The sequence below is a fragment of the Quercus robur genome, chromosome 5, assembly GCF_932294415.1.
Source record: "Quercus robur chromosome 5, dhQueRobu3.1, whole genome shotgun sequence".
NCBI lineage: Eukaryota > Viridiplantae > Streptophyta > Magnoliopsida > Fagales > Fagaceae > Quercus > Quercus robur.
This window is the reverse complement of record NC_065538.1, coordinates 81,062,323-81,080,952: the sequence shown is the minus strand read 5'-3', so window position 1 is coordinate 81,080,952 and position 18,630 is coordinate 81,062,323. Positions and strand designations below refer to the sequence as shown.

At 32.0% G+C, this 18,630-nt stretch overlaps 1 protein-coding gene across 2 annotated transcripts; it reads left to right on the top strand.

The window, feature by feature from the left end:
• Window positions 1-4,834: 4,834 nt before the first annotated feature.
• Window positions 4,835-9,684, top strand: LOC126727346 (G-type lectin S-receptor-like serine/threonine-protein kinase At4g27290). Of its 2 annotated transcripts, none has more exons than XM_050432947.1 (7): window positions 4,835-6,380; window positions 6,894-7,034; window positions 8,006-8,160; window positions 8,273-8,483; window positions 8,631-8,865; window positions 8,940-9,090; window positions 9,185-9,684. In XM_050432947.1, exons 1-7 carry the CDS (start codon window positions 5,102-5,104, stop codon window positions 9,494-9,496), a joined length of 2,484 nt encoding a protein of 827 aa, XP_050288904.1. In that variant the 5' UTR covers window positions 4,835-5,101; the 3' UTR covers window positions 9,497-9,684. The 2 variants fall into 2 exon arrangements, with proteins under 2 accessions (XP_050288904.1, XP_050288903.1); XM_050432946.1 differs by having other exon boundaries at window positions 8,003-8,160.
• Window positions 9,685-18,630: the final 8,946 nt, after the last annotated feature.

The following is an 18,630-nucleotide window of genomic DNA, read 5'->3' as shown; positions in this document are numbered from 1 at the left end:
TAAAAATGATTAGAAAAATTGAGTATTGTGAGCCTGTGACTTGTACCACCTAGAAGAAAAAAAATGTCGGCCTATAGTTTATAAATTGATTAAAATGATTTACACGATTTGGTTGAATTACCCATTATTCAAACAAATTAGGTCTTTGCTTTGTATCAAAACTCCAACAGAATCTTAAATCTTAATCAATAATCAGCCTCTTGTTCTTATATTTTTTGTCTGCACCCCCAAAAAAAAAAAAAAAAACTATTGGTTTCTTTTTCTTTTATTTTTTATTAAGAAAAAACTTTTTTTTTTCTTTTTTTTTTGGAGTGTGTACACAAATAGAAGAAATTAGCATTAAACAAAAGAGAAATACATATAGGATCGAGAAACAACCAAAATAATGACTACAACGAAATGTCCATTTACACTTCCCTCAGTCATAGTTTAGCATGAGGGCGCCTTTTCAAACTTGTCAATTCTCTCAACTATAAATAGGTGGATGGATACATGTAACTTCTTTAATGGCTTGTTTGGATAGAAGGGAGGAGGAGGGAGAGTGAAGGGGAGTAGAGTAGAGTTAGCTAAAAATAAACTAATTTTGTATTAAATTTACTCTACTTCACCTCATTCTCTCTCAATCCAAACGGACCATAATTTCATAAGGAAAACGAGTCACTTTAAATAAATAATAATCATGAAAAGTTGGTGTTTGGCCTTTTAATTTATTTTTTATTTTTAAATTGTGTTAATGAAACTGGGCAAAAATGCACACTCAAATGGGAAATGGGATATATTTAAAAAAAGAAAAAAACATGTTAGAGTTACAAAATTATTGTTATTATTATAAACTGGCGGTGAAATGGGATGTATTATTAAAAAGGAAAAAATGTTGGAGTTGCAAATTTTTTATTATTATTTTAAATTGGTGTGAGAATGATGTGATTAGTTGTATTATTATAAACTAACGTGAAATGGGATGTATTATTAAAAAAAAACATGTTGGAGTTACAAAATTTTTATTTTTATTGTAAACTGGTGTGAGAATGCTGTGATTAGTGGGCTTCAAAACATACTAAATGAATATTTGAATTACTTTTTTTAATAATTTGTATTATTAAAAAAAACATGTTGGAGTTACAAATTTTTTATTTTTATTGTAAACTGGTGTGAGAATGCTGTGATTAGTGGGCTTCAAAACATACTAAATGAATATTTGAATTACTTTTTTTAATAATTTGTGACAATGTAAAGATTTTTTTTTTTTTTTTGAGGAAGCAGACCATGAGGTCTTGTATTATTGAATAAAACAAAAAACTACAAAGTGTCCCGTGTAACTAGGGGGGCTATATCATCAGGAACTGAATCGTGCCAAACCTGCACCTATCTTTGATGATCTAGCAAGATAATATAATGGGCAACTAAATTGCCTATTCACAACACAAGACTTTCATAGCAATAATTTTTTAAAACTTTAAAAACCTTCAATTACATTTTTGAATTTTATGTTTTGAAAAAGCACATTTTGAAATTGCTAATTTCTCTTTTTAAATTGAAGTTTTCAAACACCTAATCAAACAAAAATTTAGTTAAATTCCTAATCATAAAGCACTAATTGTATAAAAGTGCTATCTAAAAGTCTAAAACACGAGGGTTTGACGCTATTTGGTGGATCACATAGCAAAATTTATAAGTTGAATTTAAGATCCCAAGGATTTACTCAATCAGGTCTTTGAGTCAGTCACGTTTAAGTGCATCATGAAGCATTTGTTTGGTGATTATTCTCACGTGATTAATTCCGACCATTATCTGACATCATGGGAAGGAAAATTATGTGTTTTAGAGATTACATAGGTGGGTAGCCAAAACTTCTATAAACATTAAACTACGTGCATAGAAAAATATAAAGATACAATTTTTTTTTTTTTAATAATCAAAATATAAAGATACCATAAATTTTATAACTGCCTGAAATGACATATTTTGACTAGCGTACAAAGTAATATTGTAGATAGGATTTTACCAATAAGGGCACACATTAAGCCATCTAATTTTAGAAACATTTTCTCGGGAATTGAAAAAGCTATCAATACTTTTTCAATTCCCGAGAAAATATTTCCAAATATAGGTGGCTTAATGTATGTCCTTAGGGTACACATTAACCGGATCCTTTTAGATAATCCTAAAGAAATTGATATTATACAAATCAATACATCACTCAATAATTTGCGGATGGTTGGAGTTAGATCATATTTGTTATTAGCAACTCAGTTAGAGTATTCTTATCAAATGTGCTAAAAATACTAAATGCTATTTTTAAACATTTTAGCACCTTAAATGATAAAAACTCACCTACATCAAATATGCTAAATCTTAAAATTTTTAGTATTGAGCTATAGTAGAATCTCATTTTTGAGACTCTACTATAGCAAGATGCTAAAGGCATGTTTGGTAACTGTTTTTTCTCTTTATTTTCTGTTTTCAAAAATAATTTTCTATTTTTGAGACTAAAAAACTTGTTTGGCAACTCAAAATGAATAGAAAACAAAAATTATTCTCAAAACTCAATTTGTGAAGGAATTTGAAAATATACAAAATGTTGTTTTCAGTTTCTAATTTTCAAAAGTCAATGAAAACATGCATTTAATTTAATGAATCTATCTCATTTAATGAGTTAGCATTAGAGTTTAAATCCTGATAACAACATATTTTAGTATTTTCTATTTTTTTCTTCAAAAAATTATCTTTTTAATTTCAACTAACCAAACATGTTTTTGATTTCAAAAATACAAGAAATTTTTTTTTTTTATATATTCTCAAAAACAAAAATTTGAAAATAGAAAACAAAAACGATTACCAAACATAACCTAAAACTTTTTAATATATTTTTTTCTTTTTCTCTCTCCCACTCTCTCATATGTTGTGCGTGTTTCTTCTCCCCAAGCTTTCCTCTCTCTCTCTCTCATCCGACTCAAGCTTTCCTTAGGTATGTCAAACCATACCTCATCTCTCCTTCATCTTCCCTATCTCTTCCAAATCTCTGTAAGCTATTTATTTCAATTCTTGCTTGTTTGAAAATTTCATTCTCTCCCTTTTTTTCTCTCTAGTCCGTTCTTTCCTAAACAAAATTGGTCTTGATCTGTAGAAATTTGGTAAGTTAATTTGATCCTCTAGTTTTTGTTTTTTGTTTTTGTTTTTGTTTTTAGCACAACTAAATGGATTTTTGTATTGTTTGGAGCTATCTGTGATCTGGGTTTTTCTCAGTTTTTTTTCTCTATTGTTGTTTGTGGTTGTGGTGGATCTGGCTGGTGACGGCAATGGTGGGTGTAGGTGGTGGTTGTGATATGGGTGGGTATGGTGGCCGGCGGCGCTGGGTTGAGAAAGAGAGACACAGCGGAGAGAGAGACAAAGAGAGGAAGAATAAAAAATTGGTAGGATTGTGGTGGTTGATCGGCGTGGGTCTCTGATCGTTGTGGTGGTCGTTGGAATTGTGGTGGCTGGTGGTTGGCAGTGGGTAAGATTGCTGGGTTGAGACAATGAGACTGAAAGGGAGAGAGTGAGAGAGAAACAGTGAGATCGAGAGGAAGAGAGGATGAAAAAAATAAAAACAAAAAAGGAATAAAAAATAATAAAGAAAAAATATTTAAATGAAGTTGTAAAAAAAATAGAAGTTTTGATATTGAGTGTATTATAAAGTGAGATGTTAAATGTTATAAAGTGGCTTTTTGAGTTGTTAAATGACAACAAGTGAAACAAAATAGAGGTATTTTAACTCTATATTTTGGATAAACATTGTTATAAATGGATAAACATTGTTGTAACTCTATATTATCTCGAATAGTGAATTATTAGCTATTTGTGCTCATGAATGTAGTCATACTCAAGGTAGAGCTATGTTGAAGGGTAGGGGGGCATGGCCCCCCAAAATATTGAAAATTTTTAAATATATATAATTATTTTAATGTTTTCAAAATTTAGTCTTTAAAAATAAGAGTTCCCCCCAAATATTTGAATTAGTCTAATGATGTTTTAAAAAAAATAAAATTGGTCTAATAGTTATAGAGATATAACTTTATTTTTCACAATTCTGTTTTTTATTGTAAAATATGCTCTTATATTTGTTAAATATTTGATAAAATTTGACATCAAACAAGCTTGAATTTATCTTTTTAAACTTGTTGTGTGGCGATTAAAAAGTTATTAATTCATTAAAAAAAATCTTGTTACTAAAACTACACATGAAATGTGTTTTTAGTTGCCACATAATAGGTTAGAGCAAGATAGCTTCAAATATGTTTAGAGTTGAACTTATTCCTCCAAGCTTTGCATCATTCAAGTTTTTGAAAATTTCATTAGTTCAATTGAATGATTTTTTAGTTATTTTAGTATAAAATTTAATGATATATATTTAAAGACAAATGTTATAAAATTGATTGAGAGGGGGTTTGGATAGCACTGAAACTGTGTTTACGTTTTCTACATTTTTTTTTCAGCAGCATTTGTTGACTTTTCCACGGTGAATAGTACATCCGTGCACTGTTCACGGACTTACAAATTCCACTTTTCAGCAACTTTTTCATTAAAAATGGGTCTCACGGCATTATTCACACATTTAAAAATTATTTTGCTACAGTATTTTCAATTTTTAATTTAAGCAAAATAAGTTCTATCCAAACAGACCGTCTGTTTCACTTATGCTTATTCAAATATCAAACCCAAGAAAAAAAAAGTTTTTTTTTTTTTTTTTTGAGAGACATTAGTCAATAGTGGTTGATTGAATGTGGGCATCTATCAAAAGTAGTTGTTAATTGAATATTTAAGAGTCTACAGAGAAATGGTCTTATGTTGACCAATGAAAAGAACCTAACAGAAAGCTACGGAATCATTGCCATCCATATAACAGGTTTCCTGGCGTCTCTCAGGTCTCACTACTGACAAGTGATAAGTACCATAAAGTCGTGTTTGACTTTCTAGAGAAGTTATTAAGCCCAATTTATCGACTGGCTTTCGTCTATTTTGACTTTTCCAGCTCAAGAAGTTGAACCCAGAAGCCATATGATACACACTATGATTTTAATATTATCGTTAAAAGAACTCCTCCATTTTAACTTGAACAAAGATGGGGTTTTCTTTGTTTCTCTCATTTTGTTACATCTGGTTATCTTCAGCATCACAAACTTCCACTGCAGCAACAGTAGTTTCAGACATCTTGAGACCAAACCAGGTGCTTAAAGATGGCCAAAATTTGGTGTCATCTGGGCAACGATTTGAGCTTGGGTTCTTTAGCCCAGACAGTTCAAGTTCAAGCAACAGGTATTTGGGCATTTCATACAAGAATATCCCTCTTACTGTGGTCTGGATCGCCAATAGAAACAACTCAATCCCTGGGCTTTCAGGGTCACTGTCAATGGGCTCAAATGGGTTCTCACTTTTGGCTAATAGTTCAGTTGCTATTTGGTCTGTCAATGCCACCGTGGTACTAAAAAGTCCCATTTTGCAGCTATTGGATAATGGCAATCTAGTTTTTAGAGAGGAAAATAATGGTGATTCGGAAGGGTATATTTGGCAAAGTTTTGATTACATAACTGACACTTTGTTGCCAGATATGAAGCTCGGTTGGAAGCTTAGAAATGGCCTTCACATGTACATGAGATCATGGTCATCTGCTAATGATCCCTCTGTTGGGGAGTTCAGTTTTAGTTTGGACCCACCTGAGACACCTCAGTTGGTGTTGAGGAAAGGGACACTCAAGAGGAATAGGTGGGGTCCATGGGATGGAGTCAGGTTCAGTGGCAGTGCTGCACTGAGGTCCAATCCTGTGTTCATTCCTATGTTCAATTCAAGCATTGAGGAGGTTTATTATACATTCAAAATTGTAGACCAATCATTGTTGTCAAGGTTTGTGGTGACCCAAGATGGTTTGATTCAGTACCTACAATGGAGTAAGAATAGCAATGAGTGGGCTATAATGGTTACACTTCAGAGGGACAGTTGTGATAGCTATATGGTTTGTGGGCCTTATGGCAATTGCTATGATGGTCCAAAATGTGAGTGTTTGAATGGTTTTAGGCCTAAGTCACCTGTGGATTGGGCACGGGTTGATTGGTCAGGTGGGTGTGTGAGGAAGTGGGAATTGGATTGTGGGAATGGAGATGGCTTTGTCAAGTATGGAGGAATGAAGTTGCCTGATAATTCGCATTTGGCGGCAAGTAGGAATTTGAGCCTTGAGGAATGTAGGTCTGTGTGTTTGGGGAATTGTTCGTGTATGGCTTTTACTATGATAGATATCCATGGAAATGGAGGAGACTGTGTGTTGTGGTTTGATGATTTGCTTGATATGAGAGATTTTTCAGGAGGTGGGGATGATCTCTATATAAGAATGGCGAAAGAGGAACTCGGTAAGTAATATTCATTAATGATTTATTGCGATAGTTGAATAATTCACATACACACACACACAGCTCAGCCTCCAGAGTGCAGGTTTTAGGATAACATAATAATCATAATTTTTATGGCAGAACATGGACTTCATGGCTAGTAGAAATTTATCCTTCAGAAGATAAGTAAATTTAGCTAGCTTTTTGCATAAGTTTAGTTATCTTGCTGTAATTTGACATCTGAAAGTTCATTGTAAAGCAGCTTTTTCGTTTTCATGAAGTAAACTAAATAGTGTCATAGGGAACCATAAGTCCCTTGGGCTAAATGGATGAGGGACCTTTGCTGGCATAGCCAGACCTTATAATCTGTGGCTCGTTAATATTTAATTTGCCTGAATTTTCTAGTCTGCTATGTTACCTTTTGAGCACTGATGACCCAAGTGGATTAAAACTTAAGCAACTTCTATGCTACTCACAATGGGGTTATCATTTTTAGAAAAAATGATTCACTCTGTCAACTTCTTTGGTGTTCAGAGGCAATTGCAGATGCTAAGAGGGATAGACGAGTGAAGGTGATTGTCACTAGCATCATATGTTCAGTTACTGGGATGCTTCTAGTTGGCATCATTGGCTGGTACACTTGTCGAATGAGAAGGGCAAGGAGATGGAGAAGAGGTAAAACAGCTCAAAAAGTGCCTTAGTATTATTATTATTATAAAATTGTTTGATGAAATAGCTCAAATCTTTTGGACCTTAATTAATCTTTAAGATGTTAATATATTAATTGAAGCTCTTGTTTGCTTAATTTTGCCCATATCTTAACACATTACAGTTTACATTAGCATAATAGGAATCTTTGGTTGACAGAGGGGCATCTAAGTGGGATATGCCATCTCATCAATAATTAAAATTTCGGTAGCTTTCATAATTTCATTTGGGTGTAACAAAATTGCAGTATGTCACTTTGACTATAGAATGATTTTTCTAAGGGGAATAATTTCTAAAAGAATGGATATTTTTTTTAATAAGGCGGAGTTATTAACTGCTCTGTGTTCATAATTAGGTTTCCTTGACTGTTAAACTAAACATGGTTGTTCTTTTTCATATATGCATAAGTGACAAATTAGTGGGACAAGGCTTGAAAAATACCAGTATATGTGAAGTGATAAGTGCCTGTTTTGGCTTGTGTCTTGCCCCAATTTGGAGCTTAGCTTAATAATTTCTTCTTAATAACCTGATTTGTCATTGTCTGCTTCCCCTGTATATAACTTTATATTTGATGTTTCACTGCTCTCTACTGAAGGGAATGCAAAACATTTTATTTAAAGGACTATGCTTGCTTGCTCCACTGATACTTGTTTTATGGAAAACTAGTTGTAAAAATTGCTGTCTGCTGCTGTAAATCTCATGGCTAGAACAATTTACTGAAATTCTAGGGAGCTGTATGAATAATTGAATTGGCATATATTTTTAAGTTTACTTATTTATTTATCAATTTTGATTGATTGAGTTGCAGTATATAAATTCATTTACAAATTCTTTCCAAATACTGCCATGGTATTTATAGTGGCAGTGCTTGTGTTTGCCAAAATAAGTGCAATCAATTTATCCTTTTATTTTTCTGTTCAATTTGTATGTTACAGCAGAAAGCGTAAACAGTTTATATAGAGATTCCACAGAAGAAACTCAGGAGGAAGACCTTGAGCTACCTCTTTTTGATCTGGAGACTGTTTCTGCTGCTACCGACAAGTTCTCCTTTAAAAATAAGATTGGACAGGGTGGCTTTGGTCCTGTCTACAAGGTAATTTGCCATGAGAGAAGACACCTTAAGCACAAAATATCAAATTGGGGAACTTAAGGCTATATGTTTCCTGGTATATGATAGGATTACTAATTTTATGCCATTCTCATAGGGTGTATTGCCAACTGGACAAGAAATTGCAGTGAAGAGGCTTTCTCAGAATTCTGGACAAGGCATCAATGAGTTTAAGAATGAAGTTATAGTGATTGCGAAACTTCAACACCGTAATCTTGTTAAGCTCTTGGGATGCTGCATTCAAAGAGAAGAAAGAATGCTAATCTATGAGTATCTTCCAAACAAAAGCTTGGACAACTTTCTCTTTGGTTTGAGCCTTTAACACTTGATTAACACTTGATTTGTTTCATCGTTCTTAATTGTGTGCTTGCTTCATTTGCATAGTGCTAATAGATAAAGATCATATTTTGATCAAGAAAAAGAGAATTAACTTTGTTGATTATATGATTTTCTAGATGAGACTAGAAAGAAGTTGACTTGGAAGATGCGCTTTGACATCGTTATGGGAATAGCACGAGGACTTCTATATCTTCATCAAGACTCTAGGTTAAGAATCATCCATAGGGATCTTAAGGCAAGCAACATCTTACTAGACAATGAGATGAACCCCAAAATCTCAGACTTCGGCATAGCAAGAATTTTTGGAGCAGAACAGACTGAACAAATGACCAAGAGAGTAATGGGAACATAGTGAGTTTTCTAAGAATGTTTTGAAAATTCATTACCCTATTTACAAATGCTGAAATTCTTGTTTTGGCATGTAGTGGCTATATGTCTCCAGAATATGCAATGAGCGGACATTTTTCAGTGAAATCAGATGTCTTCAGCTTTGGTGTGTTACTATTGGAGATAATAAGCGGAAAGAAAAACTGGGGATTTTATCACCCCGACCATGATCTCAACCTACTAGGACATGTAAGAATAAGAACTAATTAAGCTTGAATTTTATTGATGTGAACTTCAGTCTTCAATTCTGACAAATTTCAAAAAATGATTGAAACTGTTTCAGGCATGGAAGTTATGGAATGAAGGGAAACCATTGGAACTCATGGATGCACTCATTGATGAATCATATTCTGAGAATGAAGTGATAAGATGTATCCAAGTGGGTCTTTTGTGTGTGCAACAACGCGTGGAAGACAGACCAACTATGTCATCTGTGTTATTGATGTTGTCAACTGAGAATGCAATGGTGCGCCAACCCAAGGAACCTGGTTTTGTCACTGAAGCTTCTTCTATGGGAATGGATACATCATCATCTAGTGGAAAAAATCCTTATACTGCTAACGAGGTTACTGTCACTATTTTAGATGCAAGATAGAAGAGGTGTTTGGGTTACAAATGTTTATAGATTTTATTTATAGATTTGCATGATAGAAGAATTGTTTTGGTTATAAATCCTCACAAATGTTTTGCAGATTTTATGTTGTACAGTTCTCCACAGAGTAGCAAAACTAATTACTTCATAATTTTTAAGATTGGTACATGACAATCAACATTTAGAGCACTCACAGGTAGGGCAGTTGTGTGTCACATCTCATAAAGTTTTGAATTTTGGGTCCTTGTTGACTGTGATCACCATATATGGGTCAATAGAATGAAAAATTATTAGATACTCTCAATGAATTGCTGACTTGATATCCCCACCTTAGGATCCTCTACTTTTTCTTCCACATTTTGTGTATCTTTCTTTTGATTTTCAATGTTTTCTATATTCATCCCCACAAGCGAAGAACTTTTTATTATTTCTTCTTTTGTGCCTCTACTATACAAATGAATCATGATACATGGAGAGAACTTTTTCCCGAACAATATTGTATTTATTTATTTATTTATTTTTTTCAGTATTAGGGCCCAATCTGAAATAGTCAACACCCTCAGCCCAACTTTGAAAATTACCCCAATAACACTTTTCTTATTAAGCCCAGCCTTAAAATCAAAAGTTCCCTGTAGGTTCTAATTAGTTCAACTATTAAAGTTGTTAATGGTTGAATAAGAGATTTGGGGTTCAATCCCCGCCTACACCAAAAACTGATTGGTATTTTGGTCTGAAGATCAATGGCTATCATTAGGAACGGACGCCATAAATTGAAACTCTATAAAAAAAAAAAATCAAAAGTCTCCTCTCAAATCCAACTAAAATTAACCCGGTCAAGAAATTTTTTGGGTTAAAATACGAGCCCAATTAAACTCACCCAATACACCACAAAAGCCCAACTAAGATTTAACTTCAATTGAGACTCAAACTCTACAGATCCTTAAAGCCCAGTCCACTCTACATAAAAACTCCCAATATATTCAACAGTGAAGGCCTTCTTCACCTAAACACTACACCATTAAACCCAAAAAATCAAATAATGATTTGTAGATCATATAAACTACCACTTATTGAAAAAGAAAAAAAACACACACACACACAAATTCACATATTCAAAACATAGCATTAATTACTTTTACTGATCACTCCATTGGATAATCTTGTTGACAACCAAAAAAATAAAAAAATAAAAAAAGGCAATTCAAAGATCTTTTTTTTTTGTTTCTCAAAAAAAAAAAAAAAAAAAAGATCTTTTTTTTTTTCCTCAGATTACAAGACATTAATAGCCATCTTCATTTTGGCCTCGCAATGTCCAGTAAAATTGCAAATGACATAGTTTTCTCCCTTGTTAAGGATTATGTAATCGAATCCACTACTTTGTACGTAAGCATTTTCTGGTGCTTTGCATGTATCGTAAGTTCGTAACCTTGTTTGTCTACAACGATCACATTGTGCTCTCCTCAATTGTATGAAAACACTGTAGCATTGAAACAAGGACAAAATACTGAGTCTTTCAAAAAGGTCAGTATGAAATTGGACTTTTTGAAAAAATTAAGTATTTGGTAAAAACTGTTAAAAAGTGTTTTTTGAAAAATCCGAGTATTTTACTAGCACTTATAAAAGTGGTGGTTTGAGTGGTAAATTATCAAAAAGAACAATGTATATATAAGGGAGGTAATTTCATTTTTAAATCAACTACTTCATAATACTTACTAAAAAAAAAAAAAACTACTTAATAATAATGACTATATTATTGTCATAATTATTTGTTATTACTATTACTATTATTGGTATTATTTTAATAATGTTAGTTTTTTTAGCATCAATTATTTGTTATTCTAAAATTTTTGAACCAAGTATGTTATCTTACTTTAATAATGTTATCTATTTTTAATAATATAAATATCACTATTTTAATAATATTTTTGTCTCATTGAATATGGTGTTATCCGTTCTGGCATAATGGTCTAAAGGGATTTCAAAGGGTAAAGTTGGGTTTTTAATAAAACAAGTGGACAATTTGGTAATTGAACCTACAATTCCTAAAAGTTGAAGTAGCTTCTTTGCAAAAGCTGACCGAAGGTCCTTTGGATTTTTGGGAGTCTTGCACTTTTTGAAAAAGCAACTTTCTTGCTAAAACAACTTTTTAATACCCACCAATCACCTAATATTTTGAACTTTGAAGTAAAAAGTGCTTTTTGTCATATAAAAGTGCAAACAAACGGGCACTTAGAGACAAAATCAACTTGAACAAAAATTATAGAACTAATCTAATCTTATATGTTACTAGATTGGGATGTCATAATAAGTTAAAAATGAATAGAAAAATTTTAATTGAAATAATATTTTAAATTTGTTAAAACTTTCGTAATAGAGTGTCAACAATAATTAGTATTGAGGCTATTGACTAATAATTTGTGAGCCACATAGTGAAAGCAAATACAATATAAGTAAGGATTACACTAAGTCATTTAGTTCAACCACAATGTGTAGGACATAATTTTTATTATCTAATCTAAAATATGATTATTAATACAACTATGTACCAACTAATTTTCCTTTAATAAAAAAAGAAAAAGAAAAAGGAAAATGATGGTTCATACTTACCGAGTGTGTCATTAGGTTTGAAGTTTTGTCCAGTGGGCCAATCTTCCATGTTGAAGGTCCAACTAGTTGGATCATATCCAACGAAATAGGTTTTTGCCCAAACGTTCTCACAGTGAAAGAACAAACCCAATAATAGAACTGTGGCAAAAATCAAACTAATTCTTCCCTGGGCCATTAGAGCATAGCAACAATATTGGGAAGATGAAAGCCGATAAACTTGTCTGTCTGATCACTTGACCTAATAAGAAGATGAAGATTATTATATATAGAGTCCTCACGGTCACCAAACATGGAAAAAATATATAGATATTTGGTTTATTTATTTTGAGAGATAATGGGTTATCTTATTTGGGCTCATATGGTTGCCAAATATTTGGTTTTTCATTATAACATGAGTGTGGTTTTCACTTTTATGGAAAGTATTATTACTAGAGTTATTCATTATTTGTGAAGTCAAATCCATTATACTTTCACTTAGAATGGAAAGTATTTATGTCATTCGAATTATTTTCTATAAAATGCGCTAGATTGACATAGTTAGCTCACAAAGTTTCCTTCCAAATTTATAAAGGTATATGTTACACACAACACGTGTTAATCAATTTTCCTATTATATATATATATGGATTCATATCTCATACAATACCTAAATTCTCAGCCATAGATTTAATTTAATGGCTTAAATCTTTGACACCTCACCAAATAACAAAAAGACTATTTTACCCTTAAAAAATTTCACAGCACGCCCACTATTTCTTGTAAGTTTGAGTAAACTTTCATAAAATCAAAAAAAAAAATTTCTCTCTCTCCCCTGCGCAGCTGCCGCTCTCTGCCTCTCCTTTAACCCATTCTCTGCCTCCCTATCAATCCATTGTCACAGCAGCTCCAGCTCATACCTAAACACTGAAACTTAGCATTTGAAACCAAACCCCCAAACACTCACACTCCCTTTTTCTCGTGTGTGAAGCTGTCCCAAGTCCCAACTCTCATAGAGTGAAGGTCTCTTTGAAGCAACGAAGCCACTGGCCGGATTTGTGGTTTCGACGGTACTTGGCCATTGTATCGTTGGAAAATCCCCAAAATCCCCTTTGTGATAGTCATCGCAGGTCCATCTTTGATTGGTTGCTTCCGACATCAACTAACTCAAGGAGGTGAGTTCTCTCTTTTGTATACATTGAATCAAAAAAAAAAAAATAATAATAATAATAATAATAATAAAAAAAAATATTTTTTGGGTAAAAGGAGAGTTGGGTCAGGGGTTAAGATAGTTGGGGCTATTGAAACCAAGCTCTTGAAATTCTGATTTTTATTTCCAATTGCCTTATGAGGCTATTGCACCTTTGCATTTCTACAGCCTTGACCTTTTCTTTCACTTCCTCCATAAAAATCTTTAACGTATTAGGTTTTGTCTGATTAATTTTATTTTAACAATAGTAAAATACTTAGCCATCACAAGTTCACAACAAAAGAAAAGAGAGACATAAATGTTCATTCTTGTTTGCATTGGATTCTTCGTGTTGTTTTAGGTTCCTTATACAGAATAATATTCATTAAAAAAGTGTTTTCATAAAATGATAGGAACCTTCTTACAAGAACAAAATGGACAATAAGGAATAAACCAAAGAAGATGATTGATTCAATAAATTGGCTTGCTAAAGCTTGTATGGATAAAACCCAGATGTATAAAATCCCTATTTTACTACTACATTGCTTGAATTCTATGGTTTTAGGTCCTCATTTTATTTAAACTGTAGTGTTTTAATCTTTGCCTTTAAAGTTTGCAGTCAGAATTTAGTGATAAAAATTTATTGTCATAGGGATAGAAAATTTTGATAAATTTTTTTTTTTGAGATAAAATTTTGATAATTGAAAGTTTGTCTTTGTATAGGTATGATACACTTTAACAGTTTCTTAAAAAAATTTAGCTTGAAATTTCCCTCTATCAAATGGGTCATCATCTCTCATGATCATATATTGATTTGTTGTAATTCTTATATATGATAAGCACAATATTGGTACACAAATTTTCAGCCTTTATTTTTAATGAAAAACATTCATTCTTCTATATTTATAATAGTTGATATTTTGTACATTTGTTTGTTAATTACATGAGTATTTTTTTAATTCATTGCATAGTGTGTCAAGAGAATTCTCTCAAAACATGGATGCCAATGAAAATTTGAGTCCTAGATTCATGGATGTCAATGAAGATTTGAGTTCTAGAGTCATGGATGCCAATGAAGATTTGAGTCCTAGAGTTGGTATGGAATTCGATACATTAGAAGATGCATGAGAATTTTGGCTAAAATATGGAAGGCAAATGGGCTTTGATGTTAGAAAACATTACATAAATAAAAGTAAGAAGGATGGAAAGATAACATCATGGGGATTTGTATGTGCAAAGCAGGGCATTCGAGGTCCAGAAAAAGAAGATATGATTCGCACTTGTAATCGAGATGATACAAGGACTAATTGTCCTGTAAAGCTATATGTTTCATTAGTGCGAGAAACTGGAAAGTATAAAGTGGTTGATTTTATTAAAGAACATAATCACACTCTTCATCTATCAGAAACAGTTTATATGATGAGATATCAACGGAAAATCTCAGAAGTTCATGCAAGATTGATTGAGTTAGTATCCTCTTCTGGAATCAAGCCAAAAGTAGCACATGAGTTAATGAGTAGAGAGGTTGGTGGGAGAGCTAATCTTGGATTCACTGGGCTTGATCAGCATAATTATCTTAGAACAAGACGGCAAAAAAATTTGATATATGGTCAAGCTGCATGCTTATTAGGATACTTTCAGGAACAATTGACTACAAATCCATTCTTTTAATATGCAGTACAATTAGATAATGTTGAGCAGATTACAAACATTTTTTGGGCTTATGCTAGAATGATTATTAATTATGCTAATTTTGGTGATGTGGTGACATTTGACACTACATATGATACTAATAAAGAGTTAAGACCGTTAGGGGTGTTTATCGGTTTTAATCACCCTAGAGGGTTAACGGTTTTTGGGGCTACTCTTTTATATGATGAAACGGTGGATTCATTTAAGTGGCTTTTCGAAAGCTTTCTAGTTGCACATGCAGTTAAAAGACCTAAAACAATTTTTACAAATCAAGATCCTACAATGGTAAAGGCATTGAATGAGGTAATGCCTAACACTTACCATGGATTATGTACTTGGCACATAATGCAGAATGGGATAAAACATTTGGGGAATTTGATGAAAGATGGTTCTTTTCTTCAAGTTTTTAAAAACTTGTATGTTTGAGTTTAATGATGAAATTGAGTTTGAAAAAACATGGGAGGACATGATTGACACTTATACTATTCATGATCGTAGTTGGTTGGATAGTATCTACAAATTGAAAGGAAAATGGACAAAGCGTTACATGAAAAATGAATTTACATTAGGAATGTGAAGTACCTCAGTGAAAGTTTGAATGGAGATTCGAAAGATTATTTGAAATTTGATTTGGATGTAGCATAATTTTTTGCACATTTTGATCGGGTGATTGAGCAAAAATGAGAAAAATAGTTACAAGCTAAATTTAATGCTAGACAAAAATTTCCCCAGTTGGGCTTGAAAAATTCTCCCTTGTTGAAGCAAGCAGTACAAATGTACACACCTACAATATTTTGAATGCTTCATGATCAATATGACTTGGCATCAGCAGCAAGGATAAAAAATCTCCAAGAGAACTTATTAGTGCATACATACACTATTGAGTTTCTGCATAAGCTTGGTGAGTACATAGTATCTTATGATACTGAAGATAAGACATTTTCATGTAGTTATAGAAAGTTTGAAATAATTGGGATTTTATGTTGTCATGTTCTGAAAGTCTTTGATTCCCTTGATATAAAGACAATTTCTGATATATACATTTTGAAAAGATGGACAAGAGAGGCAAAAAGTGGATGTATCTTGGACAATAGAAGAATAAATGTGGAAGAGGATGTCAACTTGACTGCTGTACAACGGTATAGAAGATTGTGTTCCAAGTTGGTTCGGTTAGCTTCTCGAGCAGCAGACAATGAAGAGGCATTTACTTTAATAGAGAAGATGATAGAGGAATATGAAAAAAATGTTGAAGATATTGTGACAAAAAATATGGCTGATCATCAATTGTCCCATCAAATGCCATTGTGTAGTAGTAATAAAAATCTTGATCCTAACCAACATTTGGAAAAATTGGTTGAAAGGGTTAAAGGTCTTAAGAAAAAAGAAGGTCGCAAGGGTGGAAAACGAAAGAAAAGTTGGGTTGAGAAGCAAAAGAAGAAGAAGGGTAGAGCTGAATTAAATGATGAGGTTAGTAAACAGTTTTCCAAAGCAAATATTATTTATTTATTTTTATCCTCTACTAAGTTTCCATTATTTGTAAAACTTTTATATTGTTTTGGCTAATAATAATATTTATGTCTTTCATATAGGAACCTAGTTTTACTCCTAACATACAATACAATAATTATGGCTCACATGGAGAACATTATTTACATAAAGTAAGAGTTTTGTTGTTGTTGTTGTTGTTGTTGTTGTGGAATAACTTATAGATAATTTGTGCAATTGGAAGTTGTACTACACTTGCCTTTTCATTTGTGAATTTATTAATAAGATTTTCATTTTTTTTTTTTTTGATATAGCTGACTTATCCTGTTAACCTTTCCACACCAATGATGACCTCTGAATTAGGACCAATTCATAGTTACCAAACTAGTTTCACATCATTCTTAAGAGTAAACTTACTTGTTAACATGTTTTGCACTTATAAGTAATTAGATGATTTCTTAAACTCTCTTTCATAATCATTATGATTACTTAGGCACCATTAACTCCATTATTGTCTCAAGTATCAAATTATGTGGATGTTGGTCAGATAAAATGTAAACGTTGTCATATTTTGAATAAATTTACATTTTTACTTGTTTTGCAATTATAATTTATAAGTAATTAGATGATTATGTAAATTTTCTCTCTTATAATCAATGTGATTACATAGGCACCATTAACTCCATCATTGTCTCAAGTATCAAATGATGCAAATGTCTGTCAGGTAACATGTAAATGTTTTCATACATGAAATTTTGAATAAACTTATTTGTTTATAATTTTTATGTTTTGTAGTCGTAAGTAGCTAGAATATTTCTTAGATTTTTACTCTTATAATCATTGTGATTACATTGATAGCATTCATTACTATCACCTTCACTCCATTGTCGTCTCAAGTATCAAATCTTGTAAATATTGGTTAAGTAAAAAATAAATGTTCTCTTACATATTTATCAAATAAATTTATTTGTTTATATATATACACAGGGAAATGAAGTTAGGTTCAATTATGCACTAACTCCATGTGTTGAAAATATAAATGCTTGCTTGCAAACACAAAACTTTTTTGGTATGTAAAAAAGTAATGAATGGTAAGTTCAATTATAGTGAAATTTTCTTATGTTTGTTTAAGTTCAAAACGTAACTTGATTTTGTTTCAGGCTAATATTAATTTTGTAGTATGAAGGACAATATTTTTTGATTGTTTGTCTAAGAGTATATTGCATAGTGAACATGGCTAATATTGCACAGTGGACATGGCTTGGACAACATTTTTTGGCCGGTTGTCTAAGAGTATATTGCACAATGGACATGGCTAATATTGCACGGTAGACAGTTTTTTGAACAGTGTATTTGACAACTTAGATAACTGATTGCACATGTAGCAAATTTTTTGGATAATTTTTTGTAACTAAAGAAGCTACTCAAACACGTTAGATTGTACAAGTGCATGTTTGAGTAACTTTTAGTTAGACATTAATTATATATACAAGTGATTAATATTTTAAAATGCAATGGCATGTACTAAACTATTGTTCATTTTTTGAATGCAAGTGATTAATATTCTACTTCCTAACTTTCAAATATAATATTTTCTCCCCTTTTCTGGTTGAAAATCAAGTTTTCTCAAATTCTTATTATGACTTGAAAAGTTAATTGAATTTTCTTATTGAAGAAGGAAAATTTTAATTTGAATAACACTTCCTAACTTTCAAATATAATTGTTTACTATTATGACTTGAAAAGTTAATTAAGTTTTTTTATTTTTAGATTTCTTTTGTGGAAGAAAATGTCATTCCTCACATTCATACTTCAAAGTAACAATTTTCTACTATGAGGACAGATCACACCAATTACATGCATGGTGTGATAGTGATGACTCAAGTTGCTATAAAGATAAACATTAAATCACATATTATTTATTGGATTACCTCACTTGTCACACATCAACTTGTATAGTTTTCGACTCTAAAACGTGTTAACTTTAGCCTCTAAATGACCCACCATGATGTTCTTAATGGAATCCTATTTTATAATCAAAATTAAGGACTAGTTAAACTAGTGGCGTGGACTTTACCATTGGATGAAACTTTAATGGAAAATACTAGAGGTACAAATTTAATTTGGAAAATGAAAGGAAGCTTCATCAGGCACTAATTTACTAATTTGTGAGGTGGACTTAAGAATT